At 37.3% G+C, this 23,892-nt stretch overlaps 1 protein-coding gene across 3 annotated transcripts in view; it reads right to left on the reverse strand.

Annotated features, from left to right (window-relative positions):
* The window catches only part of NTNG1 (netrin G1), a 161,860-nt gene that overhangs the window by 87,400 nt on the left and 50,568 nt on the right, over positions 1 to 23,892 (reverse strand). For all 3 annotated transcript variants that reach the window (XM_067300824.1, XM_067300823.1, XM_013961034.2), the window contains exon 3: positions 4,250 to 4,890. In XM_067300824.1, the coding sequence (XP_067156925.1) occupies positions 4,250 to 4,890 (641 nt within the window). The remainder of the gene's footprint in view (positions 1 to 4,249; positions 4,891 to 23,892) is intronic.

The following is a 23,892-nucleotide window of genomic DNA, read 5'->3' on the forward strand; positions in this document are numbered from 1 at the left end:
AACCATAGCTGAGACAGGGTCAGAAAACCCTGGAGCTTAAGCACAGAGGCTTCAAGGCAAGAAAGAGTATAAAAATAAATTCCAAAGGGCTTAATAACATATTGTATAGAGGCTGGATATTCTAGTGTCAGAAGGAAACTGTTGGCTTTTAGATCAAAAATTAATCACCAAAAAGCAATAAGATCCTTTGTTTTAGCCAGAGAGTTATTCTATAACCCACTGGGGTAATGATTTCTACTAGCATCCTGAATTACAGTTAATTTACAGTATATAAATGTACATGTCATTTACAATATAACAGTTAAACCAAAATTTTTTTGCAATGAATGTGGTTAAACCTTCAGTAGCCTCATCTAAAATCTACTAGGGACCTTTTGCTTGACTTCAGAGGGATTATTATCAGCATTTTAGTGAACTTCTACAAAAAAAGGAGAGAGCTGCACCTCACAGCCTACTGTCAGGACCATCCTTTACATTGAATCAAAGATATTCAGAACCCACAGAAAGTCCACCTCTTCAAGCACTGAAATGAAAAAGCCTTGCTGAGGTTACCACACAGAACACCCTTTGATTCTCTCTGCCGCGAGAAGAGATGAGGAGAAAAAATATCTGCTCTTTCTTAGTTTCCCATCCCAGAAGATTTTATTTATGCATTAGTCGACCTTTCTAGCTGTTAGGACCATCTTGCTTCAGCAGTTAATTAACACAAGTGCCATAATTTAATACAGTTAATGCTACTTGATGCCCTTTAATGTACCTTCCATTAGTGATATTATTGTAGTATTACCCTGTAAATTAAAATGAGATCAAGACTAAGAGACGCGCTCTTTAATTAAGGTACTGGCACACTACATTGTCCATTATTCACTAGAAAAAAATCACCCTGATTTAGTGAAGCAGACCGTCCGTAAGTCAGAATTAGTTCATGTGGATTATTAGGTTTCTTGAATAATGTGAGCACAATGGGGTTGCTGAAATTGCTAACAGCCATGTTTCCTTTTTTTTTCATTATCTTAATAAACACACAATGAAGGTGGTAAACTGATGAATGAACAAGTGGTAATAGAAGAGGTAAAGTGTTCATCAAGAGTACACAGGTTTTCATCTCTAATACAACATACATCAGGCCTATTTCACAGCCAAATGCAATGGAATGACAAAGCCAATATATTAAATGGGAAAATCTCCTATCTTTAATTCATTGTGAAGTATTAAACCCCACACCCCAGGATGTTGTATATTAAATATGGCACCTTTAAGATAGATATTTTTCACTCTCATTGAATCTTAGAATACAATATCAAACAACTTATATGGTATGCTGCCTTTAAAAATATACTATTATGAGCTTTGGTGATTTTAATTATATTAAACCTACTTTTTATTTTTTTATTTTTTTTAACCAAAGAAATAGCTTTAAATGGCTAGCATCACTCATTCACCACATACCAAGCTCTTTGGTAATCTCCTTTTGTACCCTGTCTTCATGGAACAATGTAGTCTAGCTTTACTAAATGTATATAAATGTTTCGACTTCAAAGCCCAGAATATTAGCCATTGCGGCAAAAAATTATTATAACAATTCCCAGTTAACAGCCTAGATTGACGTGCAATGGCTAGAAAGTTTAGCTGAATTAGAAACACCAGCATAAAACTATTTGTAACCCTTACTCCCCTCTATCAAGTTCCCGCACCTACTTATTTTTCAGGGAATGCCAGAGAACCTGAACGTAACGCTCATTTGGAGAGTCTTCAGGGGGACCCCTATCAGGTTTCTGGTAGAGACCAAAAACACTTAAAGCTGGGTGACAATGGGCCTATTGCAAGCTTATCTTTGGCATGACCGAAGAATCAGGGGATACATACTACACATCTGCTTAGCAACAAGCAACCCCCTAAGGTATTTAACAAGGGTGGCTCGTTACATGCTGAAGGAAAAGACCCCAAATCCCTAAAGGGGTGTTTTTCTCATTAGCAGAAGTGTGATAAGAATTCACATGAATCTGATCTAGTGAGATAATATTACATATCAGATGGCTCTTTTAAAGCATGTGTCTGATCACTGTAGCATTTAGACAACAAGCATCACCATCAGATAAGTTCTCTGTACAGTCACACTTCACTTTTATAGATAATTTTTGGAAAGATTACTATATCCCAGATGTGCTTGGAAAGTTTCTGTTTCTAATTGGCATGAAATCCACTCTTTTTTTCTCTTTCAAATGCTTTCTTTGATAAGGCATTGATATTGAAGTCAGACTAAATTCCAGCGTTCATGGATTTTCAAATGGGGAGCAGCATTTCCTTAAAGTTTAAGTAACTTTGAATCCCAAACTTTGGTATGATCTCTCAGTACATTTAACCTACTCAAAGCATTGGAGAAAGGATACACATTCAGTGAAAACTATGTGTTAATTTTGATACATTGACGTTAATATCCTAAATTATTTCAAACACTTGTCTTAAGTTGTCCATGATCCACAAAGCCCTATCAACACAATTCTGAACAATATTAGTTTATATACAGTGTAACTAATAACAGTTACAATAAGAATTCTTTAAACAGGAACATTTACCTTATACTTCAACTTTTTCAATTAATGCTTCTGTATGTATGCATACGTACTTGGGTGTGGACACAAAACAGTGTAACTATGTTCTGAATATATGGTCCTAAGAAATGTATTTTGATTTGATATTAAAATATTGGCACTGCAAAAGTACTTATGCATTCAAATGTGTATGTGGCACCAACTCTTCTTTTCTATAAACTTAGATGAATATTTTTAATAGATTATGTCACAGTAATTTGATTCTATTTCAATTTTATGTATTGATTTTTGCATCATGGAGATGCTTAGAAACATGAAAGGCAGCAGCCTTCTCTATAAAAGAGGTAGAAAATGGCAAACTTAAGTCACCAAAGGAGTAATTAAAAATATAATTTTCAGTGTTTTAAATAATCAGCTTCTCTAACTTACCCATTCCTGTGCCTGCAAAAAGTACCTTGGCCTTCCAGGCCACATTAGCTTTTATTTTAGTACTCAAAAAAAATATTCATATCACACTGATACGTAGTTCCTTTTAAAAAAAAAAGTTTTAAAAAGTAAGCTTTGAACTCTCTGTAGAAGATACCAGGAAAAAGGAAAAGGTACATTAGAGAGGTGAGTGAATTGCTAATAGAAAAAGTCCCATTTATTTCTTCTGAACAAGCTGGCATCCAAGATACATGTAAAGGATATCACCCCTCCTGCTTGAGGTCATCAGTCAATTATTAGTTTGAGTTGGGAAGAAAATTTCCCAATAGGAATGTCATTGTATAGTTATTATTTTTGGAACTGTGACACCTGATACCAGCCACTGCTTGCCACAGAGGGACTATTTATCTTAAACCCAGTTGAATAATAATCTTTCTAATATTCAAATCAGCCCTACGCTCTCCAGAGCACTGCTGTTTTTTTCCCTTTTACTTCAGCTTCACTGCATTTCAGAGCTGATTAAAGTACAAGGAACAGACTCTAATCTCTATGGCCTTCTTTGTTCATATACAATGCACCCTGGTGTAAAGGTTCCTTCCATACAAGGGCTGTTGTATCAGTTACATATTACATTAAAGGCCTGAAAAAGTCAAATGATAAAACAGAATCTCTCCTTTTAGTTAACTAACATCAGCTCAGGCTCCAACTGTATAAAAACAAAAAATCGAAAAGCAATGGGCACAAACTGAAACACAGGGAATTCTGCTTGAACACGAGAAAACTGTGAGGGTGGTTGAACACAGGAACAGGTTGCCCAGGGCGGCTGTACAGTCTCCATCCTTGGAGATATTCAGAAACCAGCTGGACATGGACCTCGGCAGCCTGTTCTAGCTGACCTTGCTTGAACAGGGGGCTGGACCAGAGGATCTCCAGGGGTGTCTTCCAGCCCCAAATATTCTGGAATTCTGTGAAAACAGAACAAAAGGCCCTGCAAGGTGTCCTAATGCCAGGGTGAATTCCTGAGCCAATGTACAAAACTGTTAATCTCTTAAGAGCTAGGGTATCTCCCAGAGCTAGTGACAGAGAACAGCCATGATTTAGTACTGCTGAGTCAGAAACTTCTGGTATTTTCAGAAACTTATTTCAACTGAGCCATATTTCTGGTGAACACACTTCTGTAGAAATTGTTGCCATGTTTGGAGACAAACAGTTTTGAACAACCTCTAAAAACAAACATATGTGCCTGTTCCTAAAGGTGTATATTCTCTTACCTTCCATATACCCTTATGTCTGAAATTGCATAAAAGTAGCGGGCCAGATGTTGCTCATCTACATATATTTCTCCAGTTGCTGGCCTAAGCAATCGTATCCTCAGATCAGTGATGGTAAAGAAATCTCTTAACTTCTTGGTTGTGTCAAGCTGGCCATAAAGAGAAGCCATATTATGAAGCCGAGGTCCAGCAAAGAAAGCAAATCTATCTTTGATTTCAAAGTGGATTATTTTACTATTTGTCATGTACCCAGTAGAGTATTCTTCTGTGCAAATGATTTCTAGGACTGTGTGCTGTGATAAATCCCTCACTGATTTTGGATCCATGTGGAAAGCATCTAAGCAGTCTGTGGCATAATATTGGTAGGGCTGCCATGTTCGTCCATAGTCCAGTGATTTCTCCAGGATCATTTGGTCTGGACGGCCAGATTCAAACGTGATAACTATGTTATCAGTCAGCTCAATGGTTTTGTTCCAGGAGAGAGTTATATTAACATGAAGAGGCTTTGGATAATCCTTCCAAGTTGTGGACTGCCAAAATGTGGAGGGATGTCTTCCTTCAAGATCAAACATCAGTTCTGGAGGATGAGCCAGTTCTTGGGTACTTGCATCACATTCATTATTGCACATGTAGGGATTCCCCTAGAAAAGAGCAAAACAGTGTTACAAGGAGCACTGTATGGATGACTATGACACATAAAGATGTTTCTTCTTTGGCCTATAAGAATTGCTTCTTTTTCTTTAGGAGTGAAATCAAGAAATAAAAAATGAATGCTTGCAAAGAATACCTTTATCTTAGCCAGATTTATCCTGTACATTTTATTTGTTAAAATTAACCCCCCCCACACACACATGCTGAGCACCTTTGCTTCTGTAATGTATTTTTCTTCATATGTTTTAGAGAAAGAGCTTATTTACCCTGAATGAGTTTGACCAGTAATCTAGTCACAAAAGACCAAGAAAAATGAGCAAGTGCCTAATAGCTCAATGACTCTGACTCTTCTTAGAAAGAGGCAGCAGCCAAAGAGAATTTCGTTTTGAAACAAGTACATTCCTCAAGAGCTCAGTTCATAAAAAGAGTCATTTTTAGGCCAAGTGTTTTGGAGTCAGCAATGTAGACCCTAGGTACTCCGCATGAAACAATACCCAATGCAGCTTCATGTTTCCTTTCACCCTGGCCTAAAATTTATCATGCTTAACAGTGTTCCCAGTTTAGCAATGCCTTTCCTTAAAACATTTACACTTGTCACCAAAAGTCATTAGAAATATAGTGCACTACAAGCTCTGGGGTTTGATTCAGACATCTGCCACCTTATTACAGGGTAGCAAAGTACTTCAGGAAAGACTTTTCACCAGGCACCAGCTCCAATTTATCAGGACAAGATAATCCACCACTTGATTAGGTGGGAGATGTCAGCAGCTCCAGCTGGAACACTGCCGAGATGGCTGGAGGTCTGAACTGTGGGTTGAGTTAAAAACAGCAACAAAAAAGGCTTGCCAATAATGCACAGCTTTTACTGCTACTTGTCCTCTGTAGCAAGGTGAAAGTGAATTATTCTCTTGGCCTTTTGATGCATTAACTTGCACACTACAATCTCCTGTTTCTTCACAAAAGCTATTTTGTCTGCAGATTAGGGATATCTTGCAGCAGTTGCCAAGATATCAGACTCTGTAGGCTGCACTGAATCACATCTATCATCTAATTTAGGATTTCAACAGTACATTAATATTTGGCTATTGTTCATTCTGTATTTGCTTCAGAGAACAATCACTGCTCCGTACCTTTCACTGTGTGTTAAATACTGACTGTGGAAGAAACGATATCTTTTTTTCATTGATGGTCAGCACTGTTAGGGAACAAGTTGCCCAAATCTATATTTAGGAGTGTTGAATATGGGCATAATAAGTGTGGCTGTTATTGACATTAATCAGAGTTCCCCTCACCTACATTGATGGTAGAACAGGCATGATAATCAACTTTTTTTTTCTTATAATTACAATTATGCTTCTCTCCATCTCAAGGCCTCAGGGCAATGAAGATATTCAGTGCCATCCGATGTGTGAAATGAGTTTCAAACAAGAGTTTCCACCTTGGTCACTGCTTGGTCACTGCTCCTTGACATACTCCCATGAAATTCAAGCAAAAGGACTTAAGCATTCACTTTGACCTCCCCAGAGGCAACTTTCTCTTACCTAGGCACAAAAATATTTTTTTCTTTTTCTCTCTCTCTTTTGCATTAATACAGCTGAATCCTAAAACTGACAACAATTCATTGGGACTCAAAATAAAAAATAACAACACAAAGGGGTTATTTGAAAAGCAGAACATCACTTGTTAAACTGACAGATTCTAAACAGGCAGCTATAAACTGAAAATATTCTGTAAAGTCTGTCTGTAATAAGTCTGTTACAGTTTTCCTGATTTCAGACTCATGGTTACTATTTCTATACCTCCCTTTTGAATAGAACAGAGAAAAGCAAATTAAAAAAAGTTCCAAGCAGAATAGATAAACCACTGACTTTTTTATATTTTAAGCTCAATTTGATATATCAGACACAAATGCAAGGATCTTCCACTTGCTTAGGCCTTTTCTTTACCCTGGGGAGGATAAATATATTGTAAAATCTGTAAAGTTCTACATGCTTTGACTATATATAAACATGAATTTTGCAAAAATGTTCAGCGTTGCATAAATCACACCTTTCTGAAATTTACTAGAAAAATCTGGTCACTTCAATGCCTGTCAACATGGAGCTGTCTCCACACCTCTAATGTATATACTGCTGTCGTCTTTTGACAAAAGCTACTTCATTCTGAGGCCACAGATATCAAAACATAGCAAATAAATGCTACTGGATAGCAAGGCATGTGTATTAAGCAGTGCTAACGGATGGCTTTGGTTTCCTACAGCACAAGCAGTGAGTTTGTTGTGATTCTTCACATTAAAAACTAAAGCTGCTCTGATCCACTCGACCCCGTACACTGGAGGAGGCATGTTTTATGAGTTGGAGTGGGTAACCCTGGACACATTGTTTCTTTCTGTACATAAGAAGCACATCTCCACCGCCTTTTCCTTTTTTTTTTTTTTGCTTCTTGCTTTTTAACAAAAGCTGAGGTTCTAACATGGTCACAGAACTTCAGGAGCTGGACGTTAACAAAACACAAGCCATCACAAGTGCAGTAAGATCATGAGAACTGGTAGCAATAAAAGTATCTAAAAGAATGGTACAGTGAATACTAAAATTTAGCATTAGCTTGCGACCAAATCCTCACATATACCTCTGTGGGCATAAAGCTGATAAGGAAAGACAACACTATCCCAATCAATGGCAGAGTACAGTAAGAAATGGATCAGAATCACAGTACTGTCCTGCACCTGAATCTGCTACCAGTGAAAATGCCAGGGGCACAACCCTTCGCTGAAGCCGTTGTGTAAGGAAATCACCACACATGAGAATACTAATCAAAAGCTTCAGACATACACTCCCAATAAACTGAATCATTCTTTTCATTTTATAGCACTGAATTCTCTTTTAAGAGATGAATGATTTGAAGACACCAAAATAATCTGTGCAAAGTTCAGTATTTTAGAGAGAAAAATCAGTATTGATAAGCCAATAAAATAAATGTCCTCAAATCTAACACAGGGAGAGGGAGAAAAATGAGGACTATAGTGGAGGTCACCATTGCCTATTGACATGACAGTCACTGACATGATTTTGAAATATTTAGTGTGATTGTTGCTTCAGAGGCATAGAGTCAGATTCCCATTTCTTCTATCAACAACTCGGCTTTAAACTGCTTCTAATTCATCTTAAATGCCACTTATGTGGTAAGTCATATTTATATTAACAAAACAGCGTAAAGTGGTCTTACCCTACATGCAAGTCCCTTAGTACACATTAGTATGAAAATAATTAATTTAACTGGGATTAGTTACATATTTTAATGTCTTCATCCCTGTTATAATCCTCTTTAAGGCCTTTACTTCAGTAAAATGAATACAACAAAGAGAAACTTTCCCTGATTTGTCAAAACTAAGCACATTCTTTGTTGGGGGCATCTAAGTGATTAGAACATTAGCAGCTGTAAGTAATTTTGTAACCAGCAGGCAGCCGTAAATAGATCTTAATTTAAGCCCTTCCAAGCAATAGCTCTTCAGCTGGACAAGGTCGAAAATATTTCTAACTTTTAAAAATGATATTTAAGCCATTAAGGGATTTATAAATAATTAAACACTAATAAATTCTTCTAAATACTTTACTGCCAATTAGGCTAAAAGGTTGCTGAGGCTTTCCCTGTACCACTACCTTCTAAAACAAACCCATTATTTTGCTGTACAATAATTGGAGCTCGCTATTAAACCGCTCCTTGCATGCAGTGAAATTAAGTTGCTACTATTTTATTTTATGCCACGTATGGAATTCAGAACATTACCAAAAATTCTGACATGGTTGAAAGCTTTTGGTTTTAAAAAAAAATACTTGGGTTGGCCTAGTAGCACTGCAAGCACGCCTGTCTGTAATACACAGTGTGACCGTGTTCAGACATGACTGGAAAATGTAGAGTGAGCTGACAAGCTGCTGACTAGGATTGATTGATTCCAGTAGGGTTTCCCCTCAATTAGCTGAATTTAGTTTGTTTTAGCATACAATGATGGGGTCTGTTTGTGTCAGCCAGCTCGAACTTTTATAATGTTGTCTGAGTTGCTTAACATTTTGCAAAGTGGCCCCCCTGGCCACACGGCCCGTCTGCTTTGTGTTTCCTGCAAAGGGGCGCTGGGACCTGGCCTCACCCTGGCACGGGCTCCTTCTCCAGCAGCGTGATTAACATGTCTTACCCACTGTAGCTCTAGGAATGACCTGGTGACAAATGGGACGGTGACTCTAAAATAAGCATTTAGGATAAAACCAGAAGTCTAACAGTAGTGTGACCTTTGAACACTGAAACAGAAGAGTAGATGGTGGTGTTGCAGCTCCTGTTTAAGGGTTAAAATCTGATCGCTACCTCTCAGCCGAAGCCTCCCTTCTCTCATCACAAAGATCCTTCAGTAGCATATACAAAGGCTTAGGGCTTGATTGAAGATGTTGCCTCTTTCAATCTGCTTCCTGGCCACACTAACACCTTGTGGACTTTTTTACTCAGGAACAAAGACGGAGGGCTTAACCTTTCTACAGTGTGAATATTGGAAGCTGTATCACAGATTACATGCTGTAATAGACACCTGGCTAAATCCCTACAGAGGATTATAACTTGCATTTTCAAACTGGTGAAGGCTGCTGAGGTCAAGCAGGCCAAGATTTTAAGAAGGAGCAAAATAAATTTTCAAGAAGCAAGTCACAGCAACTGATTTTTATACTGCTGCCTCAAGGTAGTTAGCTCAGATGTACTAGACAAGAAAAAATATAGCCTGATTCATGTTTGGAGTGAGGTAGTGCAGTAAATTACTGAACTGAAGTAACACTTTTGGAAATAAAAGAGTATTTTTCTTTTCCGAGAGATCATTACAAGTATTTCACTTGCTCCCATGCTATACATTGTAGATGACTACACAATAATAATTAATAGCAACAATAGCCCTAATGCAGCAGTTTATGTTTTCTCTGTGATTTCTAAACAGGAATTCACCTGTTTACCGTGATAGAGCCAGATTATGAAACCACTGATTACGAGATACTATTCATTCAGAGTAGTCCCACTAAAGACAAATAGTCTGTGTAGTGGATTGGCTACCTAAGAGATACATAATCTGTCACATAATAATTTATATTATCAAATTTGCTACATCCATTAGCTAGTTTGAGAGTTTCTTGGTCAACGTCCCTAGAATTATTGTAATGATGAAGACAGAATGGCTCTAGACAAGAACATTTTACCATCAATAACCTTTCATCACTGCAGTGACAGCATTTTAAGTTAAAGTGAATTAAGTTAAAAAAAAAAAAAGGTGCTAAAATCTCAGTGGAAGATTTGATGCTCTCTTTCACAGAGCTCCCAAGTGAGAGGCATGTGGATGGTCAGACAAGCACTTTGAGCTGCAGGCTAAGCAATATGAATTCTCTAAAAACAGCAAAAAGAAAATAAAGAAATGTTTAAGTCACTTCTTTAGAGACTTAAAATATTAAACTAGGAAGGACCTGATTGGCTAGATATAAATAATAAAACCAAATTCACACACTTTTAAGCTTGAAAGTACATTGGCCCTGAGCCTGCAACAAGCTCAGTGCAAGCAGGCCCTTAAAAGCCAGATTTTAAAAAATATACCTAAGCATCTAAAGATCTGCCACTTTGCACTGTGGAACATTGGCTTATCTAAGTAATCTTCATGACAATACCTCCATGAGGTAGGTATCCTATCCCGAATTTACATACAGACTCAGAGTTAAAGAGAAATGCTCAGCACTTTGCATGATGAACTTTATAATCCCTGATTATATTGTACTGTTTCTTCCAAAACTTTAAAAGCGATCACTCCAAGGCATTCCTGGTATTCACAGTAGCTCTCCGATTATTAGATTGTGACTCTCTTGAATACTATGAACTGAAAATGTATCAAAGGAAAGGAATATTTTAATGTTTGGGTCACCATTTAGGGAAGAAAATGTATTTCCCTCTTTGCATGGCCCTTCTTCAATGTGTAGCAGGAACACGGCATAATTTTCAGGTGAAAGGAGAGAACAAATTGTATTTTTTAAATCTGCTCAGGCTTCTGGAAATTTCTAGTTCACATGAGACATACTCAGAGATTTAACAAACGTATTAGCATATCAGCATTGGTATTATCACACTTGCAAAGGCACTTAATTCCTATTGGAACATTCTCTCTTTTTAGTTACTTTAATTACTTTTTTGAAATGCTTTTCAAGTTACTTTATTAGGCAAATAGACTTTTGTTTTCTCTGAAATATCTCTACCTACTTTTTAAGGAAAAGCCTATTTATTCCCAGTTGATAATTTTATGTTTCTGAAGCTATCTTTGACTTGGCAACCTTGCTGATATTATTTTGACCACTTGGTGATTCTGGCATTAATAGTACTTTATAACAGATCTACTGGCATTGACCCAAGTGTATCTTTGTTATTTGAGAAAACTCAATATTGGTGTTTTCCTCTTGTATCAGCAGGTAGCTGGCAACATAATCACTTTCCTATTTATAAGGTTTGCAATGTTATAAGGTTCATAAAGCTGGGACCCCATTGTGCTAAGCTCTGGTTAAACAAGGTGGCAAAATGTTCCCCCAAATTTTGGGTTCTTTAAATGCTGGATGCCTATTTAGGTTTGAGAAACTGAAACCATAGGGGACATAAGGTTCACTTGTCAGGATACTGGCACCTGTCCTGGCGAAACCAGCCCCTCTATTAGTGCATTCCTTAGACAAAACAGCAGAGGATATTGAGCTCTATTGTCACGCTTATCTCACTAAGCATATTTTTGTATAGAAAAATATGTTTTTTTCTTCTAAGCAGCTTTTTCAGCCGGTCTGTTACTGTGCAGGAGTTCTGGCAGAAAGTCATGCAGGAGATGGGGGGGGTCCTCAATCCAGACTCGCTTCTAGTGTCAGTGATGAAAATCTCAGGTGTTTCTGCTTCACATTTTGTGGTCTGATACAGATCGCATCTCGCCTTTTTTTTTTGCTCATTTTGGATTATCCATGAGTTTAGAAAGGGAGCCCAAAAGCAGGAAATAGTCTCTTCCCAGACTACTTTTTTGGAAAGGGGAGTGTGGAAAACGGGAAATGTCTAAAACACTGCAGTTGAGAGGTGCCCCCCCCTCCCCTCCCCTCCCTCCCCAAAGATGAGCCCGTCTGAAGGGGAGCTGCTAGCCTCATCGTTGACAGACCATCTCCATCCTCTCCCCGGGCCACAGCGGCAACAGGAGCACGGGGAAAACTGAGAAACCACCTCAGTGGAAGCAGAGGGAATTGGAGTGCTGGGAGAACTAAAAAAACCCCCCCAAACTTGCTTGTTAGTGCTTATAAATCACAGCAAGTAGATTTCTGGTTCACGAAGGATTACCTGTGGATGGGAAAAGACAGGAAGAAACTTCCTGTCAGGGCCGGGAGGGCCCAGACGAGCCCCACCTGGGCCCTCCTGGGGCCACTTCAGCTCAGGCCGCTGGAGGGGGCTGGTTCCAGCCGGTTCTGGCCGGCTCCAGCTGCTTCCAGCTGGTTCTGGCCGGCTCTGGGTGAGTCTCCAGCCCCGAGGGGGCTCCCTGCAGGCCCCGGGAAAGAGTTTGGACTCGATTCCTACGTCAGTGAACGGGTGGTAGTGGCAGGGAGAGCTGGCGTGCTGGTCACCTGAGGAGCTGCCACGCTGCGGTCGGTGCGGCGCTCTTTGGTGCTAATTTCAGTAAGCGTGTCTGACTCGGGGGGCTTTGTAAGTAACACACGCCCCGGCTCTAAAATCCAGTCCTGAAGTAATGTAGGTGTTAACCACTGCCTGAGGTTAAACATGAGTAGTGTAGAAACACAATTTTATTTTTTAAAATTTTATTTTTTAAGTCATTGAAAAATGAACACATAATGATTTTGTAACCAGTTAAAGGAAAGTTAGAGGGGTCATTAGATGAGGGAATTACCATGATTTTTTTTTTTTTTTTTTAAGAGAGTTACCGTGAAAAATATTTTTCACCAAGCTCTTATCTGTTACTTGTATCTTATTATGGTAAGATTTTTGGATATAGTAGGATGGACTTATATTACAGTGTAAAAAAACTTCTGTCCCTAATACATCTGAACTAAAACTTTCCATCATCAAATTGTCGCTCGTATAGCTTAATGATAATGTTGCATGTACTATTTACTTACTGAGAAAGGTGCACAAGAAGCCTATTCATTTTTTCTCATTGCCATGATACCTTCCATTCCCAAACAATAAAAGGCTTCTTTTGTCTATTCCAACTGTATCTAAGTATAGAGTAATAAGAAAAGCCCATGTTAACAGAGGCAATTAATAAAAAGCAAATAAAATGAAGGACAAAAAAACATTTTTTGAAAGTGACAACTACTTAACCTCTAAATTATTGGCTTCTGTGCAGGTTCAAACTAGGAAACGTCACTTTGAAATGCTAATGTCCCACTGAGAATGTTTTAAAAAAAAAGTCTATAAAACTTATATGTTGTTCATATAGTAGCACAAGTTATATATTTGTCTTGGCTGACTGACCAACATGATAGATAATATGCTTTGTAATTGGTGTTTAATAATTTGGCAATTTTCAGATTCAGTGAAACTCAAACCGACATACAGAGCAACATTGTATAGTTAAAACTGATGGTTTGCACATCAGATAGACTTTGAAGGTTACATTTGTAAGAGTGGATATAAGGCTGCGTATATGCAGAAACGGGCAGAGAAGGATCCCATGGTGTCAGTACCCTGCAGCTGCACGCTTGCTTCCTGCACTGCCTTTTCCTCATAGCATGGCAAAATGAACCACGGGCTTCCAGCTGCTAATAGTTTTACACTAAATTAGAACAAGGTTACTCTTTAAAATTGCACGGACTTAGTTCCTCTAGGTTTGGGAGAGGAAAAACAAAAGGTTTGAAAATTTTCCTCCTATTGCACCAGCTTTTTCAGTCCATTCCAGCAACTTTCAGTGGGTCCGCTTCTTTTCTTTAGGACTGAACCTTTGCTCTGGGCCCACTCCTTGTCTCAAGCAAGCAACAGTCTGCAATTTAACAGAGCCCTGCTTGCTCTGTCCCTCTCCCTGCATGTCTCACCCTGTATGCTGCAGTGATCATAAAGTCCTCAAACTGAGAAATCTCATTTTCTCTCTAAGGACAAATTTCTGGCAAGCTTGGCAATTCCACCATTGTGCCACTAGTACCAATTATGCAACCGTATGGTCAGCTGGATGAGAGGGTTAATCTGGTCAAAAAAAAAGTATGTTCCCCCCCTCCCTGCACAGTGTCTCTGATCTGATGTACTGCATAGCCTCATGAGTGCTGATACTGCCAGAAGGGAAGCAACAGCTTGGAATAGAAGTGAAGCTGTGCAGATTTGATTTCCTTCAGGGCAACATGAAAATACACCCTAAATTGTGGAAAAAAAGCACTGAATTATGCCTATTCTGTCATATGCATGCTTATCTGTAAAAAGATCGTTTACATATACAAATTGCTAATGGTATGTGCAAGTGTTATTTATGCTGTAAAAGACTTTTCTGGGGGAACAAATGTGTATTGGACTTGAGCACAACCAGTTCTGCCCCAGAGAAATTACTTTCACTACATATTCCCCCTCCTCCCCCTTCCAGGCATCACTAGGATTTTATCCTTACAAAGGACACCAAGCTTCAGGACAACAAATTTAGGTTCTCTTTCTTCCTGCATATGTAAATGGAGCAGCTGCAAATGCTACTGGATTCTGTACTAAGGAAATTTCTGTGGCAGACCCTACAATCTAAATTCAGGTATAAAGAATTCTGTTTTTCATACTTTTTTGTGTGTGTGTGAGCATGCTTCAGCTTTTTTCCCCATCTTTGCTTCACATGAAAATTGTATTCTTTTCTAAAAGTAAAAGATTTCTGGAACTGTAGAATATGCTATACTGTGAAAGTACACCTGATTTGGTGGCAAGTACATTACATTATCTCATTGTGATTTTGAGTTTTAAACTTTGTGTGAATACTGCTGAACTGTCATGATGATTATGAGATGCCAAAATGCATCATACTGAGCTATACTGATTGACCAAAAACTTTATACAAAATTACTTTCGTGCACTGAAACACAAAACTCCCTGTACTGGGAAATTAAAAGAAAAAAAAAAATCCAAACCCTAACTAGCTTTGTAAAGACACATGCCTTGTTTAAATATTTACCCTCAGGAAACAGATTTTACAATTTATTTTTCACTTCTTATTTCTACCAATTTATAAAATGCTATTTGCTTGTCTAAATGTGCAACTACAACAAATACTCATATATCTACTCTGCATAATCTGTGGGATACTGAGTATAAATTATGGCAAGACAATGAGCAGAAAGATACCCAGTCCTCCATGGTATTCATTAATGGTTGCCTCCGACAAACCTCTGTCAGCTTTAATTTAATAATTTTTCCTGGGATGATTTCTGCTTACCCTGTGGGAGATTTTTAAGACTGCTAGAGAAGATTCCTGAGTAACAGCAATAGTTAAATAACTTGTTTGTCAAATATGAGGCAAAACATAGTCAGAAAAAAACATAGTCTCTCAAATTTGGTTTATTTCTTCAAAAAGAAAATCACCTTCTCAGAAGACATAGTTTAATAAAACACTTACATAAGCTACACAAGTAATGCATGTCATTCATGAGAGCATTACCAAATTAATAATATGTGAATGTTTTACTAATCTTCACAATGAGACAATTCCTGAGTGCGAATCAACAAATAGGTAGCTCCCCAAATCTGAGCAACTTTTACTTTGGTATAATTGAAAGTAGATAGTTTTGCAGAGCCAAGGCAGGCTGCTTTTCCCCATATATGATAGCCCCTTATGAATAAGAACAGCAAAACTGTGTCACTTAGTTATGAGAAATCTTTGGTAATCTATGTTTATGTAATATGGTATTTTTTGTATATCACTTTTTATCTGTAGATCTCAAAATGATTTGCAAGCTTGTAAGTTCAACTGCCACCAAAGTAATAGCTGGGGAAAATCAGTCACACTGAGGTGAAGTAATTAGCACTTAGACAATTGGTGGCTGAGCCAGGAATAGAACTTATTCCTTCGCCCCTTGGGGCTTTTTCTCTAAGAGGGAAAAAAAAGTCTTTGTGCTAATTTTATGGTTAATGCCATAGAGGAAAGAAACTGCACAGCCGGACAACAAATAAAAGAGACTTAAAAAGACAAAAGAAATTCTTTTCTTGTTGGGATGTCTCAGCTGTGCTTCTGGGACTGTCTGCATCTGTAGGCACTATTCATTCTGCTCCAGAGTATTATTGATTCTATGCCTGTGGATTTCATGCAAAATCATATTTCTACAATAACCATAATTTTATTTCTGATTCTTAATGTCAGTATTGTTTTTGACAATTTCTGACCTGCTGCTGTATTACCAATGTGTCTACTGCCATTTTTAATAAGCTTTAGAGCCAGTGGATTAACACTGAATGTCAAACACCACAATTAGAATTGCTGATGTTATGCAGAAACACTGCTTTTAATATAAAAAAAAATCTATCTTATTATTGCCGCAGAATCTGCACTCATTTCTGTTGCATTTGATCATTTCTTGTCATAGAATTCCGAGACTCGGAGGACACTTGTGTATATGTGAACCACTTATAAAGGAAGAAGGAAAAGTAACATAAATAAAAATGACAATTGTAAGTGAAATCCAATTTCATCTCATTTCTCTTAAAAGGTAGGTTACATTGTTTTGCCTTCATTTGTGTTTGTCAGGATGATAAAATAAATTTTTTTTAGTGAATTACAGTGTATACCCACATAATGGTAAATTCCTATAGAAACAAATTTAAATGTTGAATTTCATTTTACAGTGAAGGGATGTCTTATTAGTATGCACAATGAACTGTGCAACATCTCTGCACATTCAGATTTTAAAACATAGTACTTTGAAAGAGAATGAAGGCACTTGTCAAATCCACATTAGAATACTGCACCAATATAAGTAATTCAAGCAAAACCCCTCCCAGTACAGTATGTTTTGAAGAAGGGTGGCAGACTTTGTGATAAGCTGGTAATTTAGTTATATGCTGAAGATTGACACATAATTTTGTTTTATATATATATATATATATATATATATATATATACACATCCAAAATAAAAAATAATTACACGTCTGAAAAAAACGCAATAATATTCTAAAAATCATATGCACTAAGACTGTTATTCACAAATTTACACTTCTGGTATGTTACGTGGTTGTAATGACTCCGTATATCTAACAATCTGCCATTTTCAAAACATATTTCATCATGAAAATTCCATCTGGCTAGATAACAACACAGTGCAGTGCAGGTCATGAGAAACAAAAGCAGCTGCTTCTCTGTCGCATGCAGAACACTGGCGTATCTGCATTATGCCTGCTACTGCCTCTACAGCTCTGCCACCTCAAGCAGGAGGCTCAGAGCAATGGGAAATGGGAATAAAACCAGGTCCTCAGAATGACTTATGACTTCAGTTACTGTTGCAAATGACATGGAACCTCCCAAGTCTAATAAAAAAAATCTTCTACCTGAAATAAAACAGTGATGTTGCAAGAGCATCTCTAAATACAAGAAATGCTCTTGATAACATATGTAATACCTCCAGTTAATAAATCATCGTATGTGCAGCACAGAAGCATTTCTTTGAGAATTGAACCAGATTTGCTTATTGAGCCAATTGTAAAGTAATTCAAATCTGCAAATGATGAGGCTTTTTTTCACTGTAGAGTTATGGTAAGAGGTACGGATGCATTTTAAGTCTCCGCATGTCTCCACTGAAACAGGGAGGAGTGGCTGCAACATACACTGCCACAGCTGAGTTCACATTAATTTAGCTAGCTCAGGTAGCGATACCAGTGAAAACAGGGTGGTATGGACTATGTAAAGCCACCAGAGGTGCTGGGCGCTTACGATGTTGCTGGCTTGCACTGAAGCTCATGCTGCTATTTCTTTATCTGTGCTGTTAACCCTCAACCTAGATTAAGTCTGCTTGCATATGCCTAGATGAGACAGTTGTACCTTATGAAGATGGTAGTATAAATACACCCTAAAACATATTTGACCTTGTTAAGCAGTAGGTGGGAAAAGTTTTACACAAGAAGAAACTGTATATAATTTTTCCATAGTGAAAAAATAGATTTTCTACAATTGCCTGCTGGGATGCCTGAAGGTAAAGTTTAAGAACGGAGATTCCTTTTATCCTAATACATTTCAATCTATTACAGAGTAAGTTGATAAGAGAAGCTCCAAGTATGCTCCTTTTTCTGCACCACCCTGAGAGAGTAATAAATTACAGCATATTATGTTCCCTATCAGTTCTACCCATCATAGGCTTGTCTTACAAAAGACATGATAAAGAGAAACACCTCTGATAAAGTAATGCAATTAACTGCTGCCATTTCAAATCTGAAAAATTACATTTCCTCATCCATGAGTCAGTCTAACTGTTCAACCATTTTTTTGAGCAAAAATGGAGTTTAATAAGTTGCTGATTGATTGTAGGACTATTTTCTAACAGAATAGACCTCTTGCCACAATGTAAGAAAGGTCCAAACCTTGTACCTTGTACCAGCTGCCAATATCCAGAAAATGCTGTTTGGAGAGTCAGAGATCACAAGAGACAGGAATATTATGCTACCCCTAGCTCTATCTCCTATATAGCTATCTCAGTGAGGGTGTATGATGACTACATCAGCCCTGTATCACTCAAACATGCCTCTAACATAAGACCCTCTTGTGGCTGGAGAAAGCAGCAACCAAAGCCAGAGAGACAAAAAGTTGCCTTAATGCACTGAACAGTCGGTCTCAATATATTTCTACAATTAATTTGTATACTATACAACTTTTATCTTTATAAAGAGTTTTAGGAGACATTTTATATGAAAGGAGCTATATGAAGTACATTTGCATTACTTGAATTTATAAGAATGAAAAATAGCTGTCTATAAAATGGGTCACTGTTTATAAAGGGTGCAAAATTAAAAACCCTAGGAAAAGACAATTATTTCTTCAGACACAGTATTTAGGGCTGTACTGTGCTGTGAACCAAAGCCGCATGCTTCTTTCTTTAAAGACATGCAGCATTAAAGTGTTGTCAGTTATGCTTTTATATAAAAAATGTGTCTAAAAATCTGAATATGCTTCTCTAAGAATGAGTATATTCAGACCCTAATAAAAGCGTTTTAAGGGTAAGAAATGGCAGTGCTCTGCTTATAACAATGATGAATCTTTAGACAGCATACAAAACTACCCTGTTCAACATGGCCATCTGTGATATGTTAATGCAAAAAAAAAAAAAAAAAGAACCCTTCAAAAGATTTCTTCACATTTTCATTTCTTCTAATTTTTGATTGGGCATTTACTGGATGTGATGCAGTGAAATCAGTGGAAAATAACTCTGAATTTTAGCTGGTAACTGAAGTCAACAGAGGTTTCTAAACAATTTAAATTTGATTTGAAATTATTTTTGTGAAATTTTTATATAGTGTTTGAATACATTAGTTCAATAAATAATAAATACTTGCACTTGCAAATTAAAAAAGTTGGCCGGATGATTAAAATGTATACAAATAGAAGAAAGCACCCTGTTAAATTATCTGCAATTTTAATAACTCATATTGACATATTAAGGTTATTTCAAATGATTTATTAGTGTAATTTATTTGATGAGCAAGCTGAGAGGTACCTGTCTGTGTCACAGAAGCTATTTAAAAAACAAACAAACTGCTGTTTATCTCTTGCCTCCATACAAACATTTGCAACTCTATCACCATCTATATCTTTATACTTCTCTCTATATATTATGGAACACGGTACTGACTAGCTTTATATTATAAAATCAATTCCTCCACTCTTACCTTATCCCCAGTAAAGCTCCTTTCTACCCAATATTTCTTAAACTGCTTTTCTAGACTTAATTTTGTAAATGTTATTTTACAGTTATAAAAGTTGGAAATTTAGAGTTACAATAATAAATATTTAAGTTTGCAAATGTCTTTAACTCTGACTTAACATTTTCTTGTAGGGTCCTGTGCTCCCTGAAATTGGATAAATTGACTGTATATTTGTGGATGACTGGGAACATGGCTGATATCCAGATTTTGGCTACTATGCTCAAAAAGAGGAACTTTTGACCTTTTTGGTAACTACGAGCGTATAAGCAAGCTATTTTAAAATTGTAAGTATGGTGAATACATGAAGAGATGTTTAAGTATTTATTATGTTATAAAATAACCTTGTGCCACAGAAAATATTTTATTAGGACTTCATGATTTTATTTAAATTCTCCAAAGTTCCTTTCAATGAAACACATACTATCCTGGGATTCAATTAATTTATTTCCTAGTCAAGAATTCAATGAAATCAACAGATGTTCTTACTGAATAAAACCTGAATAACAGTTGAATAAAAGCTCCAGGAGGTATCCTAGTATTTGTGAGGTCCCAGATCATTCTGTCACTTCCCAGCAGCTTTCAGCACTACATGAACATCACACTTCTCTAAAGCTGGCCTAATTTGCTATCAGCTGATCTCTTCTCATGTCAGCAGAGCAAAGTGACTCGCACTCATTCTTGAGTGAGAAAAAGTAAAAGTTACGGCTCTGTTCCCAGAGTTTAGAAATAACACGGGGTTGGAGGCAAAGAACTCGTGGGAGAGGACTTGGCTGTGCCCCAGCATTTTTAGAGTCCCTCAGGACAGGGGAAGCTGGGACAAGTCTAGATGGAAAACCTTATCTGAAGGCAGGTCTGCCCCAGGACCAGAGAACACGTCATTCCTTTGCATGCCCAGCACCAACCCATGGGATCACAGAGGTTGGCAGGGGCTTCTGGGGTCCAAGCCCCTGCTCAAAGCAGGGCCAGCTTGGATTGGGCTGTGCAGGGCTGTCCAGCTGGGGTCTGAGCATCAACAAGGATGGAGGTGCCACAGTTTCTCTAGGAAGCTTGTTCCTCACTAAACTCAGTCATTGCTCACCAATGATAGGCTTGATAGTCCCATAATTGTTAGCTAAATGAACTATACTTCTCCATTAGACTCTTAATTGTCCACTCCCAAGTTACTCAGTTTTTTCTTTTTAACAAAAGAAAAAATAATGTTAATCCAAATGATTTTCAAAAAGTCCCTCTGTTATATTAACATCCTATGTTTAGTCCATTATGGGTGTGTAGGAAGACCATAGAAATAGAAGCATTTTTCAAATCAATAGACAGAATATCATGCAGATTGTTTACCTGGCTTATCTTGCAAATGCTCTCAACACAGGCTGGACAGAGAAAGGCAGATAAAAAGACAGTGAAACAAATGCATGACTGGAGTAAATATGAAGAACAATTGTGCTTCTCTAGATACAAGGCAAGCATGTTTTATAATAGTGCTTGCCTTCTCAACTATCGTCTTTTGTTAATTACAAAAATGCTTTATAATAGAATAGCTGACACAATAGATGCTATAATTGCTATCACTTTGATATCTTAATTAAATTGCACTGCAGGCCATCCTTCAGGTCAGCTTCATTTAAGATGCTTGATGTTTTTCAGTCACTATCAGGAATGGGTTTTTGTTTTTTCAACAGTAGATACAACTGCATGTCTGAGTCTAGAATAATATGGCAGCCATACATGGACTGATATAAATGCAAGTGATAATTACATTTAAAAGGCAGGTTTGTTGATGTTCTGACTGGCTTTTATACAATAATAAAGCTCATCATCCTGCAGAAGAGAATTTAGGATAAATTATGTAATAAAGGTGCTTGAATTCTGATTTTATATTTGATAGCCAGCATTTGTCATTAAAAAGCATATTATATGTCAAAGATGGATTCTAAACTCAATATTTTTGATCCCGCTATTCATTCTTATTTGTAGTTCTGCCAGTCCACTTTCAAGAGACACAATTATGTTGTATACCACAGGTCTATATATGAAAGTTTATACTTTTGCTACAGTAACAAGATTAACATTATGACCAGAGAGAGAGAGAGAGAGAGAGAGAGAGAGAAACTCTTTCCATTGCACCAGTCTATGTATTAATAACTAGTATTTATTTATACATTGGTATTGCAGTAGCATTATACGAAGTTGCAGAGTGGTCTGAGACCAATGGCCTTCTGTGAGAGGCACTGCAAAAACATGTATTAACACAATCTCTGCCCTGAGGCATTCACAATCTTCATAGCATTTTGATACATCTGACTCAGTTTTATTATTTTGTTGATGGACAGTTGGTCTTTCATCACTGTCATGATATCCTGTCATGCAGTGGTCTTTAAGAAGCTCAGGTGTTTGCTTTTTGCTGTGCCTTGGAAAAGAGGATTTCTAATCATGTAGCAGAACAGCTACATCCTAAATTCATGAGTAAATCAGTGCTAGAAATTTGTTCAGAGAGCAGTACAAGGAATAACAAGAAGGTTAGGCCTCATACATATTTGGTGTTGTTATTTTGCCATCTGGGATGGACAGGTCCTTCATGTGTTCTTCTCAACTCCCACTAAAGACTGTGAATCTTTGTGCTAATTTAAATGGAAGCAGATTGGCTCTAGCACACAAAAATATGTACACAGTAACAAGACGAACATGAAATTCTCCAATAAAAAACATTAGGAAAAGGAATGAAGAAGGTACAGAGTGTGTTAGATAGGGATATCCCAAGTAAAATCAACCCCTTAATGATGAATAATTGAAAAGTTAAAAGAATGACACTGTAGTGATAAGTGATGTACCCCTCCAGTCATCTCAGATGAAAACTTCTCTTCCATTGTGTTTTATTGTATGGAATTATTCTACTACTGGACTTCATGCAAAATTATTTTTTTCCATATTACTATATCTGCATTTTTTTAAGAAACACCAATTACGATGGATGATATTTAAAATAATTCAGCAAATGATTTTAATTAAAAGAAGAATAGATAAAATGTTCTGCAAATAGAACTACTGCCTGCATGAGGTTAGTAGAACAGACAGCAGTGATGTATGTATATGCTATATTTTTGAAACAAAACTTTTCTGAACACAGGAAATAGCAAAAATAACAATTACATGCGAGAGTGACTTTGTAAGAAACTACACCATTCCCCTATAACAGCAGCTCCCTGGGCTCCATTCTCTGTGGTTTCAAGCTTTGTATTTTTAAAATACTTATTTAAAGAGCAACAGTAGTGTAAGTCAAGTGAATGGTGAGAAGAAGGATTTATTTTGGCTTCTAAATCTTTAGTAGGGCAGACAGATGAGAAGGGCTGGGGAAGGCTTGCCTCATTTTTGCAGTGAACCAAGGTAAACATAAAGTACTTGCAAGGACAACACAATTTCCTTCTTCCAGTACAGTTGCTTTCTCATTGTTAGAGGAAACTCACTTTTCCCCACTTTTGCATGACATAATGCAAAGGAAGATACAAGCAAATTTGATTCTGTGTTACATCTCCAAACTACTCCAGAGCTTGAGGGGAGATGACCTTTAGCCCCCTGAATCATATCAATAGTGGCTGAATAAAATTTCTGTAAAAATATACATCTACTGTTTAGTGCTGTGAAAATCTAGATCAAAATTTGGACTATGTTGCATTCTAATCTCCAATGGAATGTTATGGGGAAATCTGTGTAAATCAGGATAAAGAGGGAATAATTTGTGTTACTTACTTAATGCTTCAGTAAACAAAAAATAAGGAAAATAAAACCTCAAAAATATGTTAGGTTTTCTTGGAGTGTCTTTAAATAACTCAGTCTTCTCTGAAAAATGTGTCAAGACCTCAGAAGCTGAAGATTTTGACCAGCTCTGTGTCACACTCGAATATGTACAAACTAGATCACAATTTGGTTCCCTGACCATTCACAACTGATATTGGTACCATTACTAGGACTTCTACTTGTAAAAGCACACAGAATGGTTAATTGCTTTGGAAGTGTAAAATTTCACAGACAAAGCACCAGAACTCAGGCAACATTTTTCACAGGAAATGAATAGGAAGTGTTTATTGACACGTGCTA

This window comes from Apteryx mantelli, chromosome 8 (assembly GCF_036417845.1).
Source record: "Apteryx mantelli isolate bAptMan1 chromosome 8, bAptMan1.hap1, whole genome shotgun sequence".
Classification (NCBI taxonomy): domain Eukaryota; kingdom Metazoa; phylum Chordata; class Aves; order Apterygiformes; family Apterygidae; genus Apteryx; species Apteryx mantelli.